We start from the raw sequence: 10685 nt of genomic DNA on the forward strand, positions 1-10685 counted from the left end.
ACCCATTCATCTGTTGATGGGCACCTACGTTGTTTCCATCATTTTGCTATTGTGAACAATGCTGCCATGAACATAGGTGTGCATATGTCTATTTGAGTGACGACTCTTATTTCTCTAGGATATATTCCTAGGAGTGGGATTGCTGTATCATATGATATTTCTATTTCTAGCTTTCTAAGGACATGCCATATCATTTTCCAAAATGGTTGTATCAACAGCACATGTTTTTGAGGGATGTAATTCAGTCCATAACATTCTACCTTCTGACCCCCCAAAATAGATGCCCTCACCACATGCAAAACACATTCACCCCGTCACATCATCCAAAAGTCTTAAATCAACTCCAAGTCCAAAATCTCATCTTCTGAATCATCTCAATCAAATATGGGTGAGACGTTAGGTGTATTCGATCCTCGGGCAAAAGTCCTCTTCATCTGTGAACCTGTGAAATCTAGACTACAAGTTATCTGTTTCCAAAGTACAATGGTGGAACAGGCACAAGGTAGACATTTCCATTAGAAATGGGAGAAATTGGAGGGAAAGAAGGTATAACAGGCACCAACCAAGTCTAAAACCCAGCAGAACAAATTCCATTAGCTCTCAAGCCTTAAAAATAATCCTCACTTTTTTGAGACCATCTGGGCAATGGCCCCAACCTACAGGCTCTGGGTGTTGGCCACGTCCTCTGGATTCTGGGTGGAGGCCCCTCAGCTCCAACTTGCAGGCTCTCTGGGATAGCAACTCAGCTCCCTTGGCTTTGGGCAGCCCCATTCTCCTAGTCGATCTGAGGGGCAATCCTACCCCCTTGGACCCAGCAGGCCCCGTTTTTCTGTGCCTTGCGCATGGAAGCCCCTTCCCCTCAGCTTTTGGCAGTGGCCCCGTCCCCCGGTACACCTTAATGGCAGTCCCACACTCCGGAACCGAGTTAGTGAAGATCTGACTCTTTGAATCCTAGGAGGCTGTGGCCTCACCCTTTGAAACCAAGAAGGCTCTGTTTCCTGTGCTCCTTCCAACAGTTCTGCTGACCTCCGAGCTGCTCCAAGGGTAGTCCTTTTCTTTTCTTGGAGGAAAACAGATGTAGCTCCTTGCGCCTGTTTCCTGCCCGTAGAATTCCAAGAAGCAGACAACGTTCTTTCCTTTTGTTCTTTCTCTGTCCCCTTGAGTCTCAGCTGATGGGTTTTCTGTTGTAGTAGTTGGTTAGATCCATCAGTCTCTAATCTTGTAAACAAATGATTGTGTAGACATGTCCTTGGTGAAAATTCTAAGGCACATGTCCTTAGTGTGTACCACAGAATCCTCCAAATCTTTTTAAGTTCTGTTTTTATTTTGCACAGTTCATTTTTAAGTCTGTCTCTTCCCTCTCACATTTTACTATAAGCAACAAGGCAAAACCACACAGCTCCTTTAAGATCTTGCTTAGAAATCTCATCAGCCATATATCCAAGTTCATCACTTACAAGTTCTACCTTCCACCAAACATTTGAACATAATTGAGACAAGTTCTTTGCCACTGCGTAAACAGCATCGCCCTTCCTCCATTGTCTAGTCACACGTTCATCATTGTCTTTTAAAGCCTCATCAGAAGCACATTTAACATCTACATTTCTAGCCACATTCTGTTGCTGGCGCCATATGTATTCTGTAAGACGATAGAGACTTTCTCTACAGCTCTCCTCACTTCCTTCTGAGCCCTCACCAGAATTGTCTTTGATGTCCAGAATTCCACCAACAGTCTCTTCAAGCCAATCTAGGCTTTTACTGTTAGGCACCTTAAAACTCTTCCAGCCTCTACCCATTACCCAATTCCAAAACTGCTTCCACATTTTAGATATCTGTTAGAACGGGATCCCACTCCCTGGTAGCAAATTCTGTCTTAGTTATTTAGTGCTACTATAACAAAAATATCACAAATGGATGGCTTTAACAAATAGAAATTTATTTTCCCACAGTTTAAGAGGCGAGAAATCCAAATTCAGGGTGCTGGCTCTAGGGGAAGGCTTTCTCTCTCTATCGGCTCTGGAGGAAGGTCCTTGTCTCTTCAGCTTCTGCTTCCTGGTTCCTTGGAGATTTCCATGTGTCTTGGCATCTGTCTTACCCCATCTGTCCTCTGCTGGTTTGTTTAATCTCTTTTACATCTCAAAAGAGATTGACTCAAGATACACCATACACTAATTCTGCCTCATTAACATGATGAAGAGAAGTCTATTTCCAAATGGGATTATAACTGCAGGCATAGAGGTAAGGATTTACAGCGCATACTTTGGAGGACACAGTTCAATCCATAACACCAGTCAAGTAGTCTCACCTCCACCTGGGGCCTGAGTCTGGGAGGAGCAAATAGGTTGCTTGCTCCTTGCAGGAGTTTGAATCTTTTTTTTTGGAGACGTATTTGCTGTCTTTTTAATTGAGCTAATTGTAGATTCACATGCACTTGTGAAAATTAATAGAAAGATCCTTTTACAGTTTTCCCAGTTACTCCCAGTTGTAACATTCTGCAAAACCATTGTAGAGTATGACAGCCAAGATCCTGACATTGATACAATCCGCCAATCTTATTCAGATGTCCCCAGTTTTACTTTTGCTTGTTTGTGTGTGTGTATGAAGTTGTGTACAACGTCATCACCTGTGTAGGTTGATGTATTTATGACTACAGTCAAGATACTGAACAGTTCTAGCCACAAGGACCTTCTTGCTGCCCTTTCATAACCACCCCCACCTCCGTCCCACACCTCCCCTCCAGCCCTTCCTAACCCCTGGCAACCACTAATCTGTCCTCTGTTTTAAAAATTTTATTGTTTCAAAAATGTTACATATGTGATGGAATGTGTGGCTAGTTGCTTCCGTGAACAACTGCCTCCTTTGCCATGAGATCAGAACTGGATGGTGCCTAGCTACCATTAGTGAACATTTTGATCAGAGTCTATAGAAGAATCCTGATCAAAAGGGGGGAAATGCAGAATAGAATTTCAAATTCTCATGGAATCCAAACTTTCTGGAGCCAAGGGGGCTGGAAGAACCCCTGAAACTATTGCCCTGAGATAATCTTTAAACCTGAGACCAAAAATATCCCTTGATGTCTTCTTTAAACCAAACAATAGTTTAGCTTAACTAGTAAAGAACGTCAGCCTTGAGCATTATGGTGTTTTAAGAACTATCTTTATGGGATCAAAGTGACAACAGCAACTCGAAAGATTAGATAGAAACCTTAGGGGGCAGTGAATTTATGTTAATGGGGGAGGAACAACTCAGAAAAAGACGGTGAGAATGGTTGCCCAACTTGAAGAATGTAGTCAATGTCACTGAAATGTACTTGTAGAAACGGTTGAATTGGTATATGTTTTGCTGTGTCAAGTCTCCACAACAACACCAAAATAAAATTTTAAAAAATGTTACTTATGTGGAGTCACACAATATGGACCTTTTGAGATTGGCTTTTCTCATTCAGCCGTAATGCCCAGGAGATACATGCAAGTTGTTGTGTGAATTCTTTTTATTGCTGAGTAGTGTTTCATGGTATGAATGAATGCTGCGAGCAGTGGCCAGAAGCTGGAGCAGCATTCATGCCCCTGGGGTGCCCTGGAGGAACTGCAGAGAGGCTCTGATACCTACTAACTAGCTAACTAGCCAAGTGGATGCCTGGAGCGTCCTGGCTCGAGAACATGCACACTTTCCCCAGGGAGCCCTCTTTGTTCGCATGAGTCAAACTGGCCTTCTGTTGCTTGCAACCAAAGGACCTCACCATCATGCCTTTGTTGGCTAAGCAGCACCCACGCTGTAAGCCCCTACCCTTAGCTACCCTCAGGACTCAAAGTGCTTTAAAAAAACCTGAGCTGCCCTCCCCGAGCCTCCATATTAAATTATACAGAAAAGGGAAAGGAAAGCAATCATTCGCATCCAACCCCAGTCTTTGCCAAAAGCATGTGTCAATATGGATAGCAAGACCTGGATGTATTTAGCTTGGAATGACTAGTGACCGCAGTAAAAGGAAATTACTCGTCCTTTGAAACATACAATTAGAGTCGTAACGTGTGTTTTTGGTGCTGGGGTGTGGTTTCTAGATCGTTTGAAACTTAAGTCTACTGTTTGGCCTGTCAGCTTTAACCAGATTCTGATGGATTCCAGTTTCCTTAACGGTAACCCACAGGTACTGAAATTAAAACCAACTTGTCAGGAAGTGACAGTACTGGGCTTTTACAATCGGCAACGTTTGGCTTGGGGATCCCCCCACCCCTTTGAGTTTACAGTACTGTTGCATTTTCACCTGCCTTTTGCAGGAGGTCAATTGAAAGTTACCATCGAAATCTCAGACAGCGTAATCGCACCGGGTTGAGTAACCAGCTGCATTTGCCAGAGAGCCTCACCCGCAAGTGTTCAGGAGCTGGACATGCCTACTGGGGCATTTCTGTCTCTAGTGGAGACCAGCAGGCCTGAAAGTTCAGAGTTCTGGGCTACGCATGGCGGGTAGTGATGGTTCAGTGGTTGAATTCTCGCCTTCCATGTGGGAGACCCGGGTTCAATTCCTGGCCAATGCACCTCATGCACAGCCACCCCTGTCTCTCGGCGGACGCTTGCGTGTTGCTATGATGCTGAATGGGTTTCAGTGGAGCTTCCAGACTAAGAAAGGCCTGGTGGTCTACTTTGGAAAACCAGCCCATGAAAACCTTACGGATCACAACAGTCTGATCCCTTTGTGCATGAGGTGGCCATGAGCTGGGGACCGACTTGAGGACAGCTGACAACAACAAGCTGATACAAAGAACTAAATGCGGTCCCATACAGTCCGCAGGGTTAGAGAGGTTAGATGGTTAGCAAGGGAAGAGGAGTTGGGCCCTGCGCCTCCCGAAGCCTGGAAGGGCTTCACCAAGGACACGCAACCCTTCGGCTATTGCATATTTATCAAGTGCTGCCTCTTAGCGTGTTGGAGCCCAGGGCCACTGGACTTCCTGATTAAGGGAGTGAAACAGCCCTGTTTACATAGATAATTTGCTTAGAAAGCACTTTCCTTTTTATCTTGTGTAAATACAAAGGCAAACTTCTTTCTCTCCTCCAAGTCCTAATTTAGGAGAGTTTAAATGAATGAGCCTGTGTTTACGGGATTTTTGCATAACTCCATGTAACTTTAACTCAACGGTGGAAGTGTTTTGGTTCGTGTATTCAGTGCCTCAGCGGGCATCCAGCGGGCGCCTCCTATGGGCCAGGCACTGTTTTACGGGCTGAGGACACAGCTGTGGGCAGAAGGGGCATGGGGCTCGCTTTCTAGTTGGAAGCAGAGACCGACAACAAGTAAGAAAATAAATAAACAGGAAAATGGCAGGTGGCGATAGTGCTAGGATGACAGGCACAGTGATGGGGACGCGGGGCTGCACTAGATGAGGGGGCCCCAGAGGCCTCTCCAGGGAGAGGCACTGAAGCCGGCTTCTCCGGGACAGGAAGGAGCCGGTCAGATGAGGATGTGGGCAGGCAGGAATCTAAGGGACGCACAGGGCGTGAGGAGGGGCTAAGACAGAAGGAGATTGGTCTGCTGAACAGACGGAAGGGAAGCTGGGGTGCTGGCTCTGGGGGACGCCAGACTGTGATCACAGGCGAGGTCAGAGAGGTGGAGGCCATGAATGGGATTGCAGCCTCCAAGGCTAAGGGTTTTGGGAAGCCAGTGGCAGGTTTTTGGATTCTCGAGGTGCTGGGTGGAGAATGAATGGCTGGGAGGCAGTGGCTGAAGCTGGTTTATATTAGCGAGGATAGAGAGAGGTGGAACTGTGTCCACCTGTTTCCAGATATGGGTGGAAGCACAATGGTCAGGACTTCTCAGTGGATTAGATGAGGGATAAATAAAGAGAGGCTCAAGGAGGCCTCCCAGATGGGGGGCCTGGGTAATGAAGGGGTGGTAGGGTCCTGGAGAGGGAGGATGAAAGCTCTGGTAGCGGGGCTCCGTGTACTGCTGGGTAGGTCGTGCACTGCACAAGTGAAATCCCGTCTATGCCCCACACGACCAGCCCAGGTTGCTCACAGCCCAGAGCAGGCTGAACATGACCCACAGAACACCCCCTGGCAAGGCTGGTGCTATAAAGGGAGGAAATGAGGGTGGGGTAGGTGCGCCGTGGTAGCAAAACACAGCAAGCACCTTGTGTCCATCAGTAGGGGCTGGTTGAACCCACTTTGTTACATCCACATATTGGAATACCATGATGGTGGCGGTGCTTGTGTGCCGTCGAGTTGACTCCAACTCATAGCAACCCCATGTGACAGAATACAGCTGCCCTATAGGGTTTCCTAGTCTGTAATCTTTACAGGAGCAGATTTCCAGGTCTTTCTCCCATGGAGCCACTGGTGGGTTCAAACCACTGACCTTTAGGTTAGCAGCTGAGCGCTTAACCATTGCACCCCCAGGACTCTTTTGGAATACCATGCAGCCAGTGAAAAAAAATTTTTTTAACTATATGGTAGAAAGAGTACTTTGTATTGATGGGAAATTCTCTCAGCAAATTAAGTGAGAGAAGGCAGGGTGCTTCAGTTTACACATACGTTGGTTTTCCCCCAGAAGGGACACTCAGAAGTCTGATCGTGGCTAGATCTCTGGGGGAGAGAGACCACGGTTGAAGGAGATGAAAACTCCATTTGATGCTTTTCCACGTAGTTCACATGGAAATCTCTTTTTTTACTATGTGCCAGCTTTATTTTACAACTAAAAAAAATTTTTTTTAAACCTTGGGTATGAGGCGGAAGTGTCTAGCCCACAGAAGGCACACACAGAGTATATGATGGAAGCACAAACGAATGGACCGAGGTGTCCTTGGTGGTGAAGTGAGGCCACGGCGGGTGAGAGACCACGGGAGCCGGCTTGAGTATTTATGGAAAGAAAGGAGGTTGGGAAAGGAGCTAGAGTGGGGTTCCGGACATAAGGGGGCACTCCCCCTTGCTCTGAGCCTCATGCTCTAAGAGGGTAGGTGCCGCTGTCTTGGTGGGGCGCAGGGTCTGGAAGGGTGACATCACCCACAGAGCGGGAGCAGGCAGGGGCTGAGTGGATGGCTTCAGGAGAGCGTGAAGTTTTGGAAGGGACACTGAGGCATCCAAGGACAGTGCTGACCCCACAGCTAAGGAACTTTCTTCTTAGGGGCAAGGAGGAGGGGTCGAGGGGCTGATCAGAGGTCATGCCTGGAGAAGGCTGGGAGAATAAGAGGCTGAGAAATCCAGGTGTAAGGGTTGTGGCCATGGTGCGCACAGTCCTGGGAGGGTGGTAGTCACTGCTGGTTGGCTCCCAAAACCCGCTCTAGAACCTCGGTCTTTAGCTGGGCACCTGGCTGCCAAAGTTATCACAGCGTTCCCAGCTTCCCTTGAGGTTGGCATGGCCAAGGGTGTGTGAGCAGATGTGGTCTGTGTGCCTCTGGGTGCTGCCCTCCCCTTCTGCCTTTCCCCGGGTAGAAATGCATACAGGTCAAGAGCCCAGCTGGACCTTGCAGACGAAGGCTACACCCTGGAACAGGGAGGAGCAACAAAATGGACGGAGCCTGGGCTCTGGAGAACTCTGCCACACAGAGCCACCAAACCTGCCCACCTTTTCTGCAGGAGGGAAATCAGTGTCCACCTGGTTTCCACCATTGTTCTGCTGGGTCTCTGTCATAGCAGCCAAACTGTGTCCTAGTGGAGGTCACTAGGTGCTAGAGGGCTCTGAAGCCAGGCATGGACCAGTCTCTCAGATGGACACTGGCCAGTGATGAGGCTCCAGGAAAGGGCATGTAGACGTGAGCAGATGTGAGTGAGGTGTGGACGGCCTCGGCCAGCCCAGAGCAGTGGCCGGGGGTTGGGAAGGACACCCACTGGCAGGTGGCTAGCATGGCCACCAAGGATGAGGGGCTTTTGCATGAGGGAGGAGGAGGTATGTGCTAGAAGCAGCACTGACCTAGGGCCTGCAGTCAAAGAGGCCAAGGTCATCGGGATGGGCAGCATGGACTCAGCTGGTCTCAAGGCCCAGGCAGACTTGGTGGCCAGTCCAGAGGGACTCCCACCAACAGCCTCCTCTGGCTCACATGCTCCATACCCCCTCCTGGTCAGGCGGGTGTCCGTCTCCATTCCCACGTGGACCAGCAGCACCCGGCCTTTCTTCTTTCACAAGCCCAACTCAGGGAAGCCAGGGATGCGAGCAGAAACCTTTTCTTTTCCTTCAGGAAAGGAGAGCCTTGTTAACCGGGAAAAGCAACATGTGAAACTGCATTTGTGGTTGTTGTTATGTGCTGTCGAGTGGATTCTGACTCATAGTGACCCCATGGGATGGAGTAGGACTGCCCCACATGGTTTTCTAGGCTGTAATCTTGATGGGAGCAGATCGCCGGGTCTTTCTCTGGCGGAGCAGCTGGTAGGTTTGAACCGCCAACCTTTCGGTTAGCAGCCGAGTGCTTAACCGTTGCACCAGCAGGGATCCTTGAAACTGCATTTCAGCGTCCTTTAATAGGTCCCCCAATTACTGAAGGGGTTCATTCTGGAGGCGAAAATTTCAGCCCCACCACACCTAGCATCTGATTATCATGCTGCCCCTGCAAACAAATGTCCTTATTGAGCGAGACACTTCTGAAGCCAGTTTACATAGTCTTTGCTTGGCTGCCCTTGTGAGCTACTGAATTGGAAAATGCGGTTTGTATTGTAAGGCCTCTTAATAATGTTTTTTTTTTTATGAAACAAGGGAGTTTTCCATTGCAAATGAGACAAAGGACACTCTGTTTAGCACAAAGAACACCTCCGTCCGTTTTGAAACATAATTTTCATTAGGCAGTGTTTTCACTGCAACAGGGATTTAAATTTTATTTAAAAAACAGCTTGTGTCTCCCCGCGCCCCCACCAAGCACATGTATTTATGCATGTTCCTCTGTTTAAAAAAAAAAAAAAAGGAGAAGTTCTGGAAAGATACAGAAATAGCCACAGTGGTCTCTGCTGGGAAGGGAGGATGATTGGGGGGTGCTAAAGGGAATTCTGCTCCACCTGGATTTGTTTTTTTTTTTACATAATGAGAACATATGAATAGACGGGAGTCCCTGGGGGGCTGCTAACTGAAAGGTTGGAGATTCGAGTCCACCCAGAGGCACATTGGAAGAAAGGCCCGGCGATCTACTTCTGGAAAATCAACCACTGAAAACCCTAAGGGGCACAGTTCTACTCTGACACACAGGAGGTCACCATGAGTCAGAATTGACTGGACGACAAGTGGTTCTGGTACCACCATCTCATCCCTCCCACTGGCCCCTCTAGCGAGCCTGGTGTGTTAGATGTGATCCTGGTTAACCCATATGAAGCCCACTGGGTCCTTGGTACTGCCTGGCAGGTCTCCTGTGTCCCCCAGGAGCCTCCAGCCCCCCGCCCAAAGGTTTCCCACTCCCCTCCCATCTGGCCTCCTCCACAGAGACCATCCAGGCTGTGGTGGGCCCCTTCCGAGCTCGCTCGCACACCCAGCCCTCGGAAGCCGAGCCTGCCTTTCTCTCCTGCTTTCCCCCCCTGCCAGGAGGAGCGGAGCTTCCGCCAGCTGCAGGCCTGGCCCACCCAGCACTCCCCGGCCCCCACCTTCTGGACCACCGGCCTTCGTGGTTTTGCCCTTGTGCCCCAACAACTCCTTCTCCGCCCTTTCCTCAGGCTGCTGCCCTGTAAGTCAGCGCCATCCAAAGAAATCCAGTGAAACCTCGCCACAACCGCCCTGTTTTTCCTGGTCTCAAAAGTTTCCCGCGTTAGACAGGGCGCAGTCTCCACTTTTCTGTAGCTCATTTGAGGGGAAAATATTTGCATTTTCCTTCTCTGACATGTTTCTGCCTTACACAGTTTCCAGCTTTCACAGGTTTATGGTACAACTCCAGCCATCTATGTAATTTAAAATTTTCTAGTAGCCGAGTATTTTTTAAAAAAGGAGAAAAGAAAGAGGTGAAATGATTTTAATTAGGTATTTTGTTTAACCCATCATATCCAAAATATTATTATCTCAACATGTACAACCAGAGTGCTCCTTAGAAGCAAGGATGGCGAGACTACATCTCAGATACTTTGGACATGTCATCAGGAGGGATCAGTCCCTGGAGAAGGACATCATGCTTGGTAAACTACAGGGTCAGTGAAAAAGAGGAAGACCCGCAACGAGATGGATTGACACGGTGGCTGCAACAATGGGTTCAAGCACAGCAATGATTGTGAGGATGGCGCAGGACCGGGCAGTGTTTCGTTCTGGGGTGCATGGGGTTGCTATGAGTTGGAAGCAACTTGACAGCACCTGACAACATGTGATCGATTTTAAAAATTATCAAGATAGTTCACACTCTTTTTTTCATGGTAAAGTCTTCAAGATCTGCTGTTTATTTTACATTTACAGCCCATCCCATTTTGGATGCAAAATTTTCATTAGAAATACTTGACCTATATTTAGGTTTTATAAAAGCTACAGTTGAAAAAAGACGTGTTCTAACCCAAGTCTTCCAGACATTCTTAAAAGTTCTCTAATAACTGAATTAAAGTATTAGTTTTTCAAACTAATCATTAACTTTATATGGAAAGGGAAGAAGCCCTGAATAAGTAAAGCACTAATGAAGAAGAAGAATAAAGTTGGAGGACTCACACTACCTGACTCGAGAACCTACTATACAGCTACAGTAGTCAAAACAGCCTGGTACTGGTACAACGACAGATACATTGACCAATGGAACAGAATTGAGAACCCAGAT

At 47.8% G+C, this 10685-nt stretch overlaps 1 protein-coding gene across 1 annotated transcript in view; it reads left to right on the top strand.

The window, feature by feature from the left end:
• The first annotated feature begins 7827 nt into the window (after window positions 1–7827).
• APCDD1L (APC down-regulated 1 like) overlaps window positions 7828–10685 on the top strand; it is a 59277-nt gene continuing 56419 nt past the window's right edge. The window contains exons 1-3 of the mRNA XM_004370532.1: window positions 7828–7870; window positions 9326–9402; window positions 9485–9623. Coding sequence (XP_004370589.1) covers window positions 7828–7870; window positions 9326–9402; window positions 9485–9623 — 259 coding nt within the window. The remainder of the gene's footprint in view (window positions 7871–9325; window positions 9403–9484; window positions 9624–10685) is intronic.

Source organism: Trichechus manatus, unplaced genomic scaffold (assembly GCF_000243295.1).
Source record: "Trichechus manatus latirostris isolate Lorelei unplaced genomic scaffold, TriManLat1.0 scaffold00008, whole genome shotgun sequence".
NCBI classification, from domain to species: domain Eukaryota; kingdom Metazoa; phylum Chordata; class Mammalia; order Sirenia; family Trichechidae; genus Trichechus; species Trichechus manatus.